At 46.2% G+C, this 18821-nt stretch overlaps 1 protein-coding gene and 1 long non-coding RNA gene across 2 annotated transcripts; one reads left to right on the top strand and one right to left on the bottom strand.

Moving 5' to 3' along the window:
- Positions 1–8543: 8543 nt before the first annotated feature.
- Positions 8544–17362, bottom strand: ND-51 (NADH dehydrogenase (ubiquinone) 51 kDa subunit). The gene is made up of 3 exons (XM_089552299.1): positions 16922–17362; positions 10511–10823; positions 8544–9328 (listed from the first exon to the last, which is right to left on the bottom strand). The coding sequence occupies exons 1-3, from the start codon at positions 17325–17327 to the stop codon at positions 8614–8616; spliced, it is 1434 nt and encodes a 477-aa protein (XP_089408425.1). The 5' UTR covers positions 17328–17362; the 3' UTR covers positions 8544–8613.
- LOC149335702 (uncharacterized) lies at positions 17363–18413 on the top strand. The gene is made up of 3 exons (XR_016284091.1): positions 17363–17745; positions 17850–17944; positions 18010–18413. It is a non-coding gene; the product is annotated as an uncharacterized LOC149335702 (long non-coding RNA).
- The last annotated feature ends 408 nt before the right edge of the window (positions 18414–18821 follow it).

The following is an 18821-nucleotide window of genomic DNA, read 5'->3' as shown; positions in this document are numbered from 1 at the left end:
CAGAGCTTGGCATTTTTCTTCGAAGCGCAAGAGCAACGGCTTAATCACGTGAGGCTTGTTATTGAAGAGTATTCGGGATGGGCATTTCGTGGCAATTGGGTAACAGAGATGTTTGGGCTGTGAAAGGATTTTGAGGATGTATGTACAAGTTAGTGCAGTTCTTCGATCTTCTAAGGAAGGTTCATTCATTTCCACATACAGACTTGCTATTGGTGAAGTTCTGTAAGCACCTGAAGACAACCTTAAACCAAGATTGTGGATAGGATCCAGTCGTTTTATGTAGGATGGTCTTGCTGAGCCATATACGATGGACCCATAGTCTAACTTAGAGCGAACCAGAGAACGATATATATGTAACAGGCATGCCCTATCAGACCCCCAGCGTTTTCTTGACAGTAGTTTCAGTACATTGAGGGCCTGGGAAGCTTTTTTCTTTAGGCTGTTTATATGTGGCAAGAAACTGAGCTTTTTATCGAAAGTTACCCCTAGAAATTTATGCTCTTGTTTGACAGGTAATGGGGTCTGGTTTAGATATAGTGTGGGGTCGGCCTGTAGGCCTCGTCTCAAAGAGAATAGAACCGCTACTGTTTTCTGAGGAGAAAATCTAAATCCGTTTCTATCTGCCCAGGTGGCCAGTTTATTTATTGTTATTTGTATCTGTCGCTCACAGGTAGGTATGCTGGAAGACGTGCATGCTATTTGGAGGTCATCTACGTAAACTGAGTACATTATGGATTTTGGGATTACTTTGCCTATTGAGTTCATTTTGATTATGAATAAGGTCGTGCTGAGGATGCACCCCTGGGGTACGCCAGTTTCTTGAATAAAAGTGTTGGAGAAGGTTGCGCCTAGGCGGACTCGGAACGTGCGGTTGGTTAGGAAGTCGTTCAAACAGCTCAGCATCCTGCCGCGGATACCTAGGTCCGCTAGGTCACGGAGGATACCGAACCTCCACGTGGTATCGTAAGCCTTCTCCAGGTCGAAGAAAACCCCGATACAGTGTTGCTTGTGGATGAACGCTTCCCGGACTGTGTTCTCAAAGCGAACAAGGTGATCAGTTGTGGAACATGTCTTTTTAAACCCGCATTGGTGTATATCTAAAAGTTGCCGGGACTGAAGTATGAAGGTTAGTCTGATGTTTAGAATGCTTTCGAATGATTTTGCTATACAGCTAGTGAGTGCTATTGGCCTGTAACTGGTGGGACTAGTTGGTGGTTTGCCAGGTTTTAGAAAAGGTACTATGATTGCTTCTCTCCATGCTTGGGGTATTTCTCCACTCATCCATATTTTATTGAAAAATTTTAGGAGAGCTTCTATGGCAGTCTCAGAGAGGTGAGCAAGCATGGCATAATGTATATTGTCTGGGCCTGGTGCTGTCTTTTTACCGGATGTTAGTACTGCGTTTAGTTCCTGCATTGTAATTAGCTGATTGTAGTCTTCATGTATGCATGTTCTGAAGGGAAGTTTTTGTTTTTCTACTATTGTTTTGTGCTTTTGAAAAGAGTGTGTGTAGTTGGCTGAGCTTGATACTGTAGCAAAATGCTCACCCAATATGTTGGCCTGCTCTTCTAATGTTGTTTGAGTACCGGGTGTTGTTAGCATTGGAAATGTGAAAGGAGTAAAATTTCCAGTGAATTTCCGCACCTGCTCCCACATTTTTTTGGATGTTATTGAGCTGTTTATCGAGGATATGTACTGTTGCCATGATGCCCTTTCTGCGTTGCGTCTGATGTATCGTGCTTTTGCTCTTGCTTTTTTAAAGTTTATGAGATTCTCATGTGTTGGATATCTCCGAAAAATGCCCCAGGCTTTGTTTTGTTTCTTTTTTGCATCTTTACATTGTTTTGTGTACCAGTATTTGTGATTTTGTTTTACTATTCCAGAGGATTGAGGAATAGCTAAATGTGCGGCAGCTAAGATACAATTCGTGAATTTTTCATTTATCTCATTGATGTCAACATTTTCTAAAACTATTTTCTCTAATGTAGCTTGTGCTGTAAAAAGTTGCCAGTCAGCTAAATGTAGCTTCCAACACCGTGGTTTTGTGGGAATAACTGTTAGCGAGGATGAAAGACTTATTACGACAGGGAGATGATCACTTCCATATGGGTTGTCTAAAACACTCCAGTTAAAATCGTTAAAAACAGACGGTGAACTAAAAGACAAATCTAAAACACTCATTTTCCCCGAGGTTGGGGAGCAGTATGTAGGTTTATTAGAGTTGAGTAAACAGACGTCATTGCATAAAATAAAATCCTCTACGAGATGGCCTCTAGCGTCAGTTTTCTCACTTCCCCAAAAATATGAATGTGCGTTAAAATCTCCAACTACCAGGTATGGCTCTGGTAGCTGCTCTAAAAGATCCTCTAAGTCATGTAGTGTTAAATTAAAGTGCGGATCGATATATAGTGAGCACACTGTGATGGTTTTATGGGCAACCAGAGTGGCTGCGGCAGCTTCAAGTCTTGTTTTTAGTTTAAGCTCTCGAGCCGGGACGCCGCTTTTCACTACGATGGCTACGCCTCCCGATAGTCGGCTCGCCTGTTCCCGATCGCGGCGGAAAACAGTGTAATTCTTTAGAAAGTTATTTTTTTGGGGACCTAAATTTGTTTCTTGTAGACATAAGGCGACAGGAGCGTGTGCTCCTAGTATGTCTTTTATGTCACTGTAGTTGTTTAAAAGTCCTCTACAGTTCCATTGTATTATGAAAGCCATCTTAATTTTGTGTTTCTATAGGGTGGAAAGGTAGATCAAGTTGTTGTTGGCCCCGTGACTCGGGGCCTGTCTTTTTTTGATCGATCCAGAGAGCTCCGTCGACCGTCCGACGTGGACGGCGCGGGGCTGCCCGGGGCCGTGTCCATCGCCTCTGCGGAGGCGCTGGACGACCGTGCAGGAGGCACGTTCGCGTTCGAGTTTGACCTCGACCTGTGGGAAGAGGTCTTGAGGCCCGCCGACCCGGGGGTCTGCGCAGCCTGGATTGCAGTTGGCGGAGCAGCGTTAGCTGCTCTGCCTTGGGGCGCGGATGGCACCGCCACAGGCTCACTGCGTGTGACCTGGACGGGTGCCGAAGCCTGGTGTGGTGCGCCGCGCCCACGCACCACATCGGCGAAGTTTTGTTTTGTTGTGAAGGAGAATGAGTTGGTGAGTGCGAAACGCCTTCTCGCTTCTTGAAATGAAATGTTTTCCTTTGTCTTTATGGTGATTATCTCCTTTTCTTTTTTCCAGGACGGACACGCCCTGGAGTATGCTGCATGGTCTCCGTCACAGTTTGCGCAGTGCGGGGCTGCGTCACATTGATCAGAATGATCCTTCGAGGCGCACTTCGCGCACGTTTTCCGACCGCGGCAACTTTGCGAGCCGTGGCCGAACCTTTGGCAGTTGAAACATCGGCGAGGGTTGGGAATGTATGGTCTTACGTTAACTTTCAGATATCCTACTTCGACTGTGTCGGGCAGTGTGCTAGTGCTGAACGTCAGGATCATATGTTTTGTGTCTATATCCTTATTATCCTTCCGGATCTTGATTCTGTGAACGTCTATCACGTCTTGGTCACTCAGACCTTCGAGCATCTCTTTTTCTGTGATGTGGACAAAATCATTTTCGGATATCACGCCCCGGACGGTATTCAAAGATCGGTGTGAAGTCACGGAGACAGGAATATCTCCAACAGACACAATGTTTACGAGTTTTGAGTGCTGGATGTTGTCTCGCAGTTCGAGCAGTAAGTCACCGCTGGCCATTTTTGATACCTTGTAGCCAATACCCAAGGCTTCTGTCAAACACTTTGATACTAGGAAGGGAGACAGGATTCTTGCTTGCTTATTTTCTACTTCACTATGGATGACATGGTATTTAGGAAAACTCACTTTTCTTTTTTGGAAAAAAACATCTGCTTCGTTCCGCCCTCTCTTGAGAGAGCGATCAAGTTTGGAAAGTGGGGGAGCCATAAAAAATTGATGTTTTTCGGTCATGGTGCCAGCCACCCACCATGGAGTCCAACAAGGGGACGCGACAGGAACTTGCGAGCAAGTCCTGCCCACGCCAGCTGTACACCTTAACTATAACCTAATATGACTCAACTCAGGGTAGTTGGTCACACACGGTTAACCCTCGCCGCCAGGAAAAAGAGGAACAAACGAAGAAGAGAGGAGGAGACAGGAGAGTTGTAAGAAAGAGATAGGAAAGTGAAAGATAGAGGGGAGGATAGGAAAAGGCGACTGCCGATTTCCCCCGGTCGGGTCAGGCCGGAGGTGCCGTCTACAGGAAGCTGGGGCCAAAGTGGTGTGTTGCCTCCGCCGAGGGGCCTTAAGGGTCCAAACGCTCGGCATCGGCTCAACCACCAGGATCCCCTTTTCCCCGGACACGGCGATGCCACGCACGGCTAAGCGCGGATGTTCGGGTCCGTGGTGACGCATTGTTCACCATCATCCCCCTGCGGGGATGTCCCTGCGGATGCTCGGGTTAACCCCGTGGTGTCGCCACTCACCAACGTCTGCATGCTGCAGACGCCTCCCTGCGGGGATGCAGTCATTGTCCTGATCAACTATATCAGCTTAAGAGGGGACACTGGTCTTAGACCTATTTTCCTTATTTTCAGTCCAACCCTAATGAAACTGTGCCACTTTGCTCAATTTTTTATTCTGATTTCAGCAATGAAATTACCTTTCTCATAAATTAGCAGGTTTCCAAGATAATTAATTTCAATTAGTCATTCATCAGTACCTCAGTGCAAAAAAAACTGCCCAATAAAAAATCATTTTTAATCCATGGCTACATAGTATGGCGAGTAAAGAGTGCAATAATAAAAACCATTTTTCCGTTTTACCCTCTCATTAGTAATTTTACAGCACTTGGAATGTCAATGTTCAAGGTGTGAATGTAATGCATCGATAAACTTTGTGAAATTATATATTTTTGAAGTGCGACTGAACAAATCTGCTTCAATTACTGCACACACTGTGCCTTCAGCATCCCTTAGCAAACAATATGACATCTCTGTATGTCCTAGATGTTGAGATATCGACACACTAAGGCAGCCAGATGTCCAAAATTTTCATGCCATTGCCTGCTCCTGCATAAATGCAGCCCACACGATGATCTGAATACAATATTATGATCAAAATGCTGATTCCTTGAAGGAAAAAATTGCTACAGTTGGAAAATAATAGCTGTAGATTCCACAAATGTCATTGTTTGAAAATTGATTTTTTGGTCATTTTTTTTGGTTAAAGACCAGTGTACCCCCTTAAAGGAGGACCATTTGCAGTTTCGCCTAGCGAAGGTGTTTGTTACTCAGGCCAAAATTTTAGAAGTGCATTGTATGTAAATGCTTTGAAGACCTGCTTTGACGTTGTTTTCTGTCTGAACAAGTGTGCAAATTCTTCGGAAAGTGAATGCTTTTTAATCCAATCAGCAAGTTTTGGTGGCCAGTCCCAGCAATTTACCTAGCACCTTCTAGAGTGAAATATGCATCTTGGTGCCCAGGTTGTCACTGACTCACAGCAATTGTGACCAAGCACCCTAGCCAGATGTCCAAATAACGGCTGGTCAAGTTATAAATTCAGTAAATCGTTTAGATTGACGTTCTTCTCTCGTGCTGTTTCGGTATCGAACAATGGAATGAAGGCATGAAAAAAACTGCAATATAACCGTTGAAACATCGTTTGTTGTCATTCCAGCTATTGAAACAGCCTGGCTTAAACATTGCAGTGAATTAGGGTGCCTTGATGCCGACGTGACGAACTTGACACTGGCAAACTGACAAGAACAGCCAGGCTGTTGAATCTGGGAGAATGGAACTTATGGACAGCCTCTTATGTATAAAAAAAAAAAAAGGTAATGACTGAACGATGTGTGCAGGTACCTTGTATTCATGAAGTAGCAAATAGTATGTCGGAAGGTAGAAATAGCAGTTTGGCGCTAGTGCAGATAATAAAGACTATTATTGATTGATTATTTGATTGATTGTTTGATTGATAAAAACAGATTGATTAGTCAACGTTGGCTGCTTTTCAGCAATGGCAACTGTTGATATTTGTGAGCACAAATTGTCAAAGAAATATCGCATGTTAATACAGGCAACAGAACATCAGCAAAGGTGTCATAATGACAGTATGAACACCACTCGAAGTCTTACTTGCCACCTACCACCACTGGCGATAGACAAAGTGACGTTACCTTTTTATCTGTTACTCTGCAATAAAGTCAGTTAAGACCGACTGAGTTCTTAACCAAAGAGAGAGGCAAAATGTTCATAACTGCCATCAAATTACTGCAGTAGCTTTTTTCTTGCCAAACTGAAGCAATCTGTGGCAAGTGCGCAAACTCAAACGTCACACTCTCAGAAGAACCTTGTCATGCTAATCAAATCCACCCAAGTTGGCATGGCCACTAACACTCTCAGCCACAACATTTGTGTGTCCATATTCCATTCAGCACTGTCATTAAATAGTGATGAGCTAGCATTAATGTCCATGCAGTGTTGTGCATCTGAATAATTTTTGTTACTATGTATCAACAAAGTTTTTTGTTACTATCACGCGACCAGTGTTTTGATGTCTTTCACAACATTTCCTCTCTCACAGCCCAGCAAACTCGCATTGAAACTGGTTCTCTGGTGTTCCATGATGCACATCTATCACCCCGTAAGCCGCCTCAATTTGTTGCCGATAGGCTGAAGGACACCCACTGTCACAAGTATACAGGCCTCTAGCAAGATTAACTACTATCGAGTTAACTGTGACCGGAGTTGACTCTAGGCTACATAGTTGCTCTGCTGTAGCACGCTAAATGAGTGCAGCATGAGGATGACGCTTCATCTCGCACTTTAAACCAACAGAGCTAAAGAGAGCTTAACAGAGCTCCTTAACATAGTCTGGAGTTTACCAGTTGTGCACTTGGAGACTTGTTTACTTCGGACAGAGGGGGTAGGTGCCTCATGAAATTCCCAGCAAGGAATGACAGACATCCATCAACACTACAGATATTAAAGCAGTTAGTAAATAAGTCTGTCTCGTTCTCGATATATTCTGCATCACCTATAAAGTACTGCAGCATAAATTTGTTCAGCCCCTTCACATGCCATCCATTTTAGACCAGTTTTTATGCTGATATCTGTAGTGCAACTATGTACTGTCAGCAACAAATTAAATGCGAACAAAACTAAAATTTGCAGGGCTGTAATAAGGGGGTGGGGGGGATAAATATGTTCTCCTCGCTTAACGCAGTGCATTTATGTTCAGTATGATATAAATGGCAGCACAACACTGTACTAGCAGCAAAGTGCACTGCAATCCCTTTTCCTTGCCTTTGCTTTGTATGCCAAGACATCACTGCAATTTAATTTTCAATTACACAGTACTTTTCTCAAATGCAGTTAAGCCCTGCTGTTACATTTTTATCGGGAGCATGAAAGAAAAAAAACGTACCAGCCAGAAAACGTAATTAACAAATACAGCGTGTGGAAAAATTGTACACCGCTGTCGCATTTTTTTTTCCCTAAAAGACAACATGCTCCATTAGAATCTGTAAGGCTTCACAGCTCTCGCTATCGTTCTGCACGCGCAAAACTTCAGCAAAGCCCTGCGATGGCTCTCTGTCAGCCTGAGCAGCTGTCGGTGGGAGGAAAACAGCAGTGTGCAAAGCATGCGCGGAGTGGGCGAAGTTGCGGCACGCGTGCACTTCAAGTTTTTGCAGTAGCCGCATTAATCCTACATAATCCGGAATCTACAAAACTGCAGAGGTCAAGAAAAAAGCGGATGACAGAAACAAAAGCCTCGGAGCCAACCCGCGCAACTGCATTCCGTATAGTGCTGCCCACACGCCATCCGTCGCGGCTTAGTTTCGTTTTTGAGTCTTCAGTCGCTTGCGTTGCAGCGGAGATGGAACTGCATTAACAGCCGCAGCAAAATTCACACCACCCATAGGTGTACGGGGCATTGGCATAGGTGCAGTGCACAGGATGCCGCCAAACATGATAGTGATCAAGCGCCGATGCAGTGTAGAGTCCTGCTTTAGCCAGCACGAGGTAAAGGACGCTTGCTAGCGACTGAGCGATTAAGAGGAGCGTAGCGACGAAAATGTTCGAACTTGTTAGAACCTCGTCGCTTTGACCGCTCGAGGCACCGCGACGGCTCGAAACAGGTTTTTACACCTCGGCAGCATGAATCGCGAGCTTTTTCGCTTTCATGTGAAACAGGCTTTACGCGAGGCAACATTTGCGACGTAACAAGCAGAAACATCGTCTGTACAGTTATGTACCAGCAGAGTTTGTATTACTTCGAGTTTCTACGGGAGCTAGAGTGGTGCTGGCTCACGACAACATAGCAGCCGAGAAAACACAGCACACGGGAACGTAACAGCGGCATTCCATTTTACTGCTGCCAACAAGACCACAAACAAGGAGGACTGCATGGAGTGATGTTTCATTGTTTTCACTTTTGCAAGGCTGCCAACACTGCCCAACAAAAAGTGAGTGACTTCTTCTGCTTGGCTTGCTAAACCCAGTACGACACTGGGCTGAAAAACCAACGCATGGCCAGGACTTTTCATATAGCTCCAGCTTAATTTATTTCAACAACTACAGAAAGGCCTGCTGCCAAGCCGAAACCGGCGCTACGACGTGGCACGAGACTTGCCCTTGAACTGGCGGATCCTCTCCTCGATGACTGGGCGGAAGTGTCTGATCAGGCCCTGCACGGGCCACGCGGCACCGTCCCCGAGTGCGCAGATAGTGTGGCCCTCGATCTGCTTGCTGAGCTCGTAGATCATGTCGATCTCTTCCACACGAGCATCGCCACTCACGAAGCGTGGCATGATCTTGTTGAGCCAGGTGACTCCCTCACGGCATGGCGTACACTGGCCACAACTCTCATGCTTGTAGAACTCGATGAGGCGCGCAATAGCCCTGATGATGTCCGTCTGCTTGTTCATCACGATGACAGCCGCCGTGCCCAGGCCAGTCTGTGCAGCGACAAGCGCATCGAAGTCCATGAGCACGTCGTCGCAGACGCTCTTGGGGATGACGGGCGTCGACGAGCCGCCCGGAATGATGCCCAGCAGGTTGTCCCAGCCGCCGATGACGCCGCCGGCGTGCCGCTCGATGAGCTCCTTGAGGGGGATCGACATCTCCTCCTCAACGGTGCAGGGAGTGTTCACATGGCCTGAGATGTTGAAGAGCTTGGTGCCGCTGTTTCGCGTGCGCCCGAAGGATGCGAACCATTCGCCGCCGCGCCGACAGATGGTAGGCGACACGGCGACCGTCTCCACGTTGGTCACAGTCGTCGGGCAGCCGAACACACCCACGTCGGCTGGGAACGGGGGCTTCAGCCTGTGATAAAGTTGAAAACGGTGCACTATATAGGTGATCATCCCAACTTGTGAACTTTCCCAAGCCCTGCTTACTGCTCACCACCTCAGAGTTTTTACCTTCCACAGCATGCACTTGATCACTACTGAAACGCACGACATACATTTTGTACTACACACTCAAATGAAACAAACGGGAAAATGAAAGCATGAACAGCAAAATGACATTTTTACTGCAGGAAATTAAATACACTTGCACAATTAATTAACCACTTTGGAAGTGCAGAAACTAGATTTTGAAGGTGTTAACGAGCCATCTTCAAATTTCTTTTTCTTCAGTTTTTATTTTCGTGCTCACGTTCATGCTTGAGTTCATTTGCCCTTTATAGCAGTAGACACAGTTAGAGTAAAAGGGTGGCCATTGTAAATTATGTATTTTAGTCGGATACCTCCGCCAACATTCTGAAACCGCCACATAGAATTCCTCCGCGAAAAAAAGCAGTCCGTTGTTAAAGTTTTCCTTGGTACGTGAACAAAAAGCTAACCACCTGACAAAATAATATGCTCAAGAATTTTGATTCCACCAGCTTGTTTGATATAGTCAAACATAACAAAGCTGATTTCGTTTACTGTCATGACTGGTCGGTCGAGTAATGTAGAACACTGCAAACCATAGCCCATTGTTACCAACCGCTTTTTACAGTTGTTTCCTACTATATTAATGACATTTGTTCGGGCAAGCTCAGCAACTGTTATCAGACTCTGTAAGAATAGTGTTAATGACGCCCGTTCTCCTTTTCCACTGAAGTAATGCCACTCCGCCATTTTTATTCGCCACAGCAATCAAACATATCCCCACAATGAAGCAAGTCGTTCTGTTCATTGCGAAAATGGCCAAAACAAACGTGAACATATACATGAACACACTCAACAAAAACACTGTTCTACCCAATTTTTCAAACGAAGAAAAAATGCCCAATCTGAAAGATATAAATCATTAGGACAAGGGGCCCCAACTATACTGCACTGCAATTTTATGAGCCATTTAATGAATCAGGATCCTATTTTGCACGAACTGCTTCTTTAGACAATTATGTAAAAAAAGAAATGTTAGCCAGAATGGGCAGCTGACCGATTGTGGAAGGGAATATAGCATGGATGGCTGAAAGTGTGACTTCATGCACTCAAAGAAGTGTCGGCCTACCTCGGCTTGCCTTGCTTGCCCTCTATGGACTCAATCAGTGCCGTCTCTTCACCGCAGATGTATGCTCCCGCTCCACGGTGCACAAACACGTCAAAGTCATAGCCAGAGCCACAGGCGTTCTTGCCGATCAGGCCAGCCTGGTACGCTTCACGGATGGCAATTTGCAGGTTGGATGCCTCGTTGTAGAATTCCCCACGTATGTAGATGTAAGCGGCACAGGCACCCATGGCGCGGCCAGCAATGAGGCAGCCCTCGACAAGCGTGTGTGGGTCGTGCCGCATGATCTCCCTGTCCTTGCAGGTTCCTGGTTCACCTGCATTGACAGTATGCAGAAAGGAAAAAAAAAAAAGCACGTTCATTACAAATGCTTTGTTAAGTTTAATGAACTGTATTTTGCTGTGCAACATTCATGCAATGAGTACTAAACGAATATGCACAAACACTCTCCAAGTGTTAGGGTTATCAACCACAGTACAGTACCCAGAGAAGTGAAGTAGAGGACATGTAGCAATGTATGTCGTCTCCTTCACTTCTCGCCCTGTTTAACACTGTTTTCTAGTTCTAAGCCAAACAAATTTTCCCAAGACTCTGCCTGGCCCAATCTTTATCTGCAGCTACCAGTACATTGCTCTTCCATCCTAAACACTTAGTGTTTGTCCATTCTGTATCAGTTCACAACTAAAAAAAAAAAACTTAAACTTTGTTGTTGTTTTGCTTTTGACACCAGCTTTTGAAAAGCCACCCTTCTTATTTGTCTACCCATAGATATACCTCATAAAAATGGCAGACATGCCCGGCCTCCACCTTGGCTGCAAAAATCTTGTAAATCTTTGTCACAACAACATAAATGTCGAACCTATCTTCCCTTGTCACATGCTACAAGTACATCTGTCCTTACTGTAGTCCATAACAAGCTCCTCATTTCCCTACTCTCGTCCGTTCAATACTGTATTGATTGTAAAACATTTTATTTGTCAGAAAGAGCTTGGTGCTAAGAGGTCGCGTTAAGTGATCGAGATCACATAGGCCTCAATACTGTAGTCTCGTTTGACCTGGCCATGGGTGTTTTCAGCCTGGCTTGGATTATTTTCTGGTGTTGACACTGGCCTTTTTGGCATGACCACCTATGTGTCACATGCTTATGTATTGGTATTATAAGAGTATATGCCATTTCATTCAGTAGCATGGAATGAGCTACAGGAACTCATTTCTGCAGCTTCAAGGTCATCACAAAAGCTGCATGATGCCAGGGCTAAATGAAGCTTTAACATGGACACATATTCCAGTGCTAGGGGGAGACATCGAATATTGAAACTCGGAACTGAAACTCAATTTCTGGTCCTTTGTTTATTTGTTTGTTTGTTTATTGGGGCTTAACGTCCCAAAGCAACTCAGGCTATGAGGGACACCGTAGTGAAGGGCTCCGGAAATTTCGACCACCTGGGGTTCTTTAACGTGCACTGACATCGCACAACACATGGACCTCTAGACTTTCGCCTTCATCGAAATTCAGCCGCCGCGGCATTGCCTTTGGCATAACTACAGCAGAAAGCATAACAACAAAATGAAACATTTCCCTGTGACAACCAACTATTATTTCAGAACACTAAAATTATGAACGAAGAAACAAAGCTTGGGTGCAATTGCTGAGGTAAGAAAGATATCCAGAAAGACTGACTGCTAATGTCTCATATCAATGCTCTATGCCAAAGTACTTAAAGCTTAATGGCAAACTGCTTGAGGTGGGTAACAGCAGGTAAACCAAAACAAACAGGCTCCGACATACATGCTCAAACTACAACTCGCAATTAGAGCTACAAACAATTAGGTTATGCCAATCTGGGATAAGACAGGCGATGGAGCATCTGAAAACGTCATCTTTGCTATCATTCTAATTGCAGACAGATAAATGAAACTATCAAGCTGACCTTCAGATACACATGAATCCCAACACTGAATAATAGTTAACTGCACTGCTATTATCTGGCGACTATTACCAACATTTCTGTGTCTAGCTAAAGCGGCAGATGGGAGGAGCAAAACCAGGGCATATTTCGTACCGCCGATGTGCTACGGTTTTACCGACTGTGAAGTTTAGCGGTTAAGAATGGGGCACTGTCGTCTTCTTATGTCACGCTAAAAATTTATTTTTAGCTTCACACGCTTTTGTCCACCTCCCGTACCACCTTTTAAACCCTTCCCTGTTTGGAGCAGAAAAAAAAGAAAAAGAAAGTATCGACCCACTCCTCCAATTGTTTCTTCGATGCATTCTGCTGCCCCTGGATCTGATGGGGTTACTGTGGGTATGTTGAAGATTTTAGCGGAAGACTTCACCACTCATCTTCTAGATATCGTCAACGCATCATTAGAAAACACGTGGATTCCTCAGAGATGGAAGATTGCGAAAATAATTTTGCTTTTGAAGAATGCAGAGAATGGATTCCAATTAGACAATATACGGCCAATTGCTTTAACCTCAAATTTAGTCAAGTTGATCGAAAGAGTAGTGCACAGTCGTCTCTCAAAGCACGTTAAAGCCGTAAATGGCCTTAGCTCTGCGCAGATTGGCTTTCGTCGGGGATGTTCCATTTGGACCGCGCATGTGGATCTAGAAAGCCGAATCAGACTTTCGATGCGCAAAAGAGAAGTTTCGGCCTTGGTGACACTTGATGTTGCTAAGGCTTATGACAGCGTGGAACACACGGTCCTTCTTAACAAACTTGCACAGCTACATCCACCGCACTACATTTATGCCTGGATTTGTGAATTTCTAAAAGACAGAATGTTCTTCTGTACAGACGGATCTTTCTGTTCTAATACTTATGTCCAATCCAGAGGTGTGCCGCAAGGATCTGTTCTGTCACCGCTGCTATTTAACATATTGGTTCGAGACATCCCCATTCATCCCAACATTACAGTATTTGTATACGCAGACGATATAGCTTTTTTCGCCTCAGAAAAGGATATTCATGCGCTTTACCAGTCTTTGCAGGCATACCTGACTGCTCTTGAAGATTGGTTGGACCAAATTAGTTTATCACTTAATGTGAGCAAGTGCGGCGTGCTGGTATTTCCTCCAGACACCCCTTTGTACGTCTCGCTAGTCTACCGTAACACCCCAATTCCGCAGGTGGAGTCGGTTAAATACCTAGGTATTATTTACGACCCAAGATTGGACTGGCGCCAGCATATTAAGAATAATGTTATTAAAGGCGAACGTGCTCTAGGCCGGCTGACACGGATAGGCAATAAAAATTTTGGCATGCGTCGCGACACCTTACTGTTACTCTATAAGGCTTATATGAGACCAATTCTGGAATTCGGCTGCGTCTTATTCTCTGGCAGCGCAAACTATAAGCTGCAGCCTTTAGCCTTACTGGAAAGGCGTGCCCTACGGCTATGCCTAGGGCTCCCAAGATCGGCTTCCAATGCTCTCCTTTATCTGGAAGCCCGTATTCCCGATCTATATTCCCGCTTCCAACTACTCACGGTGCGCACTTTCCTCAGGTCCTTTGACCCGGCCCCCGGTGTCAATGCTCCCATTTTTCTATCCCACCCTCACCTGTTTTTCTCTGCTCATTGGCCACGTTATCAGCTCCCGCAAGTTCGGTTTACGCAGAACCTGTTGGCCACGCTTCAGGTCGATCTGACCTCCTTGCAACGAGTTGCTGACACGCTGGCTGATCCCGTCTTTTGTTACGACCATATCTTTCCATCCCATGCAAAACACATGCCCACAAATATCCTAAATGGTCTTCTGGCTGAGCACTTACAGCATTTTCCTGATCATGCTGTTCTCTCCACCGATGCTTCCGGGTGCTGTGAGAAGGCGGCAATTGGGATATATTCACAGGATCTGGCTTTCAGCTATTCCGTTCGTATCCCGGATTACACTTCTGTATTCTTTGCAGAGTTTTTGGCACTCGGTTTGGCTCTTCTTAAAATTCCGACGCATGTAGCACAGGTACTTATCCTTGCAGACTGCCTTTCAGTTTTAGTCGCTCTCCAAACTTCCGGCTCCTCTCTACTGATGCGTTCCCTTAGGTTTTTTGTTCCGCGCACAGTAAGGGAGGTCCGCTTTGTCTGGGTACCTGGTCATTCGGAAATCTATTTCAACGAGGTGGCCGATTTTTTGGCAAGGTCAGCTCTAACTGCCCCTGTAATATATCCCGTACCGCACCTTATTATGTTGGAGACCTCCCGTTTCCAGCGGTTCCAACATATCTCAGCCAGCTTGAGTGATCCGTTGCTGAATACCGTGGACTTTCAACATTTAAAGTTCCCATGGAATGTTCGATCATGTAAGACAAGGCGGTGTGAGGTGTCCATGACGCTTCTGCGATGCAGAATCCCCCACCTCAACTTGTACTTATGCAGATGCGGGTTCGCTACGAGTAACCTTTGTAACACATGCGGAGAAGTTGAATCAATTGACCATTATCTCCTCTCTTGCCGGCGGTTCGCTTTTCAGAGAAAACAGTATTTGGAAGACCCTCTTTCGAGGTTAGGACTCCCTTTGTCTTTACCAGTTCTGCTCTCGTTTGGTGCGAGCGCCACGGGATTTTCGTTAAGCACTATTTGCGGCTACCTTCATGATTACATCATTGCAACTGGGCGCTTACCCTGTTAAATCCATATAAAATTCCACTGAATGTCCAAAAGCGTATTTTAGTTTGTTTCCTGATGTATCTAATTTGCTTATTATTAACATTTTTAACAATTCATACATATTTTCTGATTTCAAACATTCTACTATTTTACTTAGCTTTTTTCCCGCACTCATACCTCCTTGGCATTCACCACCGCACCTTGGCCAATCCCCCCGCGTGGGTATGTGCCATTTTCTTATGGTGAAGAAGAAGAAGAAGAAGCTGCTGCAGATGTGGAGATGCAGTCGGCAATCTTCGGGACTGGAGGAAAGCCAGGCCCGCTTGTTCCGACATGCCCAATCCGACTGCTCATCGCATCGCACAGGGTGTCCATTTCGTGGCAGGAGACTCGTTTAGCCACCGCAAAAGATTGCGCAATGTGTTTTGGCGTTTTATACAATTCCCAGCGTATGACGAGGGCGATCGTCGACGAAAGCAAAAGGGCAATTTCCTCACTGGCGTCCCAGAACCCTCCTCGCAGCGCCGCCCCTCCTCCTCCGCTCCCCTCCTGTTTTTCTCCCTTCTCCTCTTTTTTTCTTTCACGGCTGTTGCGCTCTTTGGTCCTCCGGCGAGTCTGCCTCCGCGCACCGCCGCCGCGAATCTGCGCGTTTTCTGGACTACGCGGTCTGTGTTCTTTAATATTTTTCATGTTTTATAGTTTAATTTCTTTATCATTTTGTTTCTTTTCATATTTGCATTTTTTATGTTTTCTAGCATTCCCTGCTCACGACAGTATGAGGCATTAAAGGCTTTCGCCTTAATAAAGCGATTCTGCTCGTATTTTCTTTCACAGCTGTTCTGCTCCTGGCGAGCTTCTAGGGCGGCCGGCTCGCGATTTTCGCGTTGCCCTTCGAGCCATTTGTGTGGCCGGCACGTTCCTCGCGCAAAGAAGGCAACTGCGCACGTACTTGAAATGGCGTTAAAGGGCGATTCACACGACGGTCCGTTCGCCCGCGGCCCGCGCACTACCTGGTCTCCTTCCGTGATATTCTCTCGTATTACCGAGACAAACGAAGGGAATACGCACCCCCCGCTCCGTCCCTCAGCGTAGCGCAGGCTGCACATTGGCGACAACTACAAACCCGGACTGCTCATGCCCGATACCCAGACCAATTCTTGTCATCATGCAAACTTTTGCGGCAAACCAGGCGCCCCTACGATTTACATCATTGGCAATAAACGTTTCCACCACCACCTACGTGTTCATGCGTCAGCACATTGAGAGGCGCGCTGACCAGGCCGCGGTCCAGAAGACGCGCAGATTCGCGGCGGCGGCTGGCGGCGGTGCGCGGAGGCAGACTCGCCGGAGGAATAGACCGAAGAGCGCAACAGCCGTGAAAGAAAAAAAGAGGAGAAGGAAGAAAAACAGGAGGGGAGCGGAGGAGGAGGGGCGGCGCTGCAAGGAGGGTTCTGGGACGCCAGTGAGGAAATTGCCAGCAAAGGGACCAATGGTAGAGGCTAGACCTATTTTACAACTCGTTTTTCATCTGCAAAACACGTACAGCCTTCGCTTCGAGCAGTAACAGTAAACAACGCGTTAGCTTGCAATTATGCGCTTTAGAAGAAGCAGTGTCATTGCAAATGTAATCTCCAAAGCCGACGCAGCGTGCCGGGGTATGCGAAAGCGCATAAAAACTAGTTCCACGCGTTTCTCCGCAATATAGGCTGTGCATACGCGTCATACCAACAGTAACAACATTATGCTCAGTGCATGCATTAGCTTTTTCTCAGAGTGACAGGATGTGCCAGAAAGGTGTCTCACCTTCATCAGCATTGACCACCAGATACTTGGGCCTGCCGTCCGAAGGCTTGTTCATGAAGCTCCACTTAAGACCCGACGGAAAGCCCGCACCTCCCCGGCCCCGTAGGCCGCTCTTCTTGATCTCGTCGATGATCCAGTCGGGTCCTTTCAGCACGATTTCCTTGGTCTTGTACCAGTCGCCGCGGCTCATCGCGCCCTTCAGACGCCAGTCGTGGCGACCGTACAGGTTCTGGAAGATGCGGTCCTCATCCTTGAGTGGCCCGAACTTCGTTTTAGTCTGGGGCGGCGGCGTAGCAGCAGGCGCACCTGCGGCGGCATTGTAACGGCAAGACGTCGTCAACGGACCGCGACCCCCGACCCGAATCAGGGTCTGGAGTCGCACCGACACGGGCCAGCTGGTCGCCATTTTCTCCTTAGGGGCCGTACGAGACCCGTGGAAATAAAGCTTCGCGGAGCGGACAACCTTCCGTCGCCGTCTAATATTTTTTTTATTTTTTTTTTGCGTCGGCGGTTTCGGTTTCGGCTTTTTGCAGCCGGTGTCGTTAGGCTTTTGCCCGCCTTGTCAACAGAATGGAGTAATATAGCACCCCATCGTTCAGGTACACTTACTGTTAAGACGAATATTTTTTTGCAAAGAAGATAAAGCACGCTGTTGGTCGCGTGCGAAAACTGTGAAAACCGTTGGCAGGCGTCAATTGCACTCAGGCGCGCCCGAATGTGTTCGTAAGCTTTGATTGTTTCGATTCATGCTGAACTAAGGCCTGTTCTGGTGATCTACCAGCTTAGCCATCGATCAATATGTGCTTGGTTATGGACGAGGTCGAGTGAGTATATGGCGATCTTAAGTTCTCATAGCATGTATATTGAATATATATTCTCAAATGCATAGAGCACACTCGATCGAACTCTCCGAATTTGTTACGTACAGGTACTGCTTGAAAAGGATCCTAAGTATAATGATAGCTGTCATCTTAATCGCTCTCTTATACATCTTCGTTTTCAAGCCAGCGATGGAATCTTCGGGTGAGTATATGGTTTTCTTCCACATAAATTTTCGCAGTTTTACACTCGGTTGTTCTTAATTTCAGATGACGACCCAGCTGCAGCATTCATCAGAGCGTGGAAAAAAGCCTTGAAGACCATCAAGAGAGAGTCAGAAGCAATGGCCACGTAACAGGCTCGTCGACCTGAGATTGCGTTCTTTGAGAGCGCCAATCAAAAGCAGCCATTTCAAGAACGTGTCCGAAGTGCTTCATATCAGTCGGCTGTGGCGTCATGGCAGAAACTCTGACGCCAGATAGTTCCCATGGTTGCGCAGTGCAGCGCGCGCTTCAATCGATGTGCATAGTGCAAAATAAAAGTGTCCGAAAGCGCCCGCTCTGGATATGCACGTATTACGGCGGTATCTCGTTATTTCAAATTTTCGGCTACTTCGAATTCGCGCTTAATTCGGCACCGCCGAAAGCGCAGTTCCATTCGGTTACCCACTCAATGGCATCAGCCCCCAATCGAGAAATCTTATATGGGAAAATCTGCTGGACCATATATTTTTCGACCAAAAAAGTCCAAGAAATTCATGGTTCAAATTGGACCCAACCTCTGGCCCTTAAACCAGCGCTTTAGGAATGGCCCATAAATCCGCCCCTGGCACCAGCCCTCAGCGCCCCCCGCTTGTTTGGTCCTCTGAGAAATGAAATAAAAAAATTTTCCTCAACAAACTATTGCAAGAGTCGCCGAAAAAGAGTGCAACCGATTTAATGGCAACATGACCTAAACGACGTCAGAAGTTAGTTTTTAGTGACGCCGCACGAAGCGCGCAAACCATTACCATTAGGAAAAAATAAAATAAAAACGCTGGGGATGGGGGCCAAAAAGTGTAAGGTCAAATACTCCCATCGAG

Source organism: Amblyomma mixtum, chromosome 7 (genome assembly GCF_055824585.1).
Source record: "Amblyomma mixtum isolate Tamu chromosome 7, ASM5582458v1, whole genome shotgun sequence".
Classification (NCBI taxonomy): domain Eukaryota; kingdom Metazoa; phylum Arthropoda; class Arachnida; order Ixodida; family Ixodidae; genus Amblyomma; species Amblyomma mixtum.
This window is presented reverse-complemented; position numbering and strand designations above follow the sequence as displayed.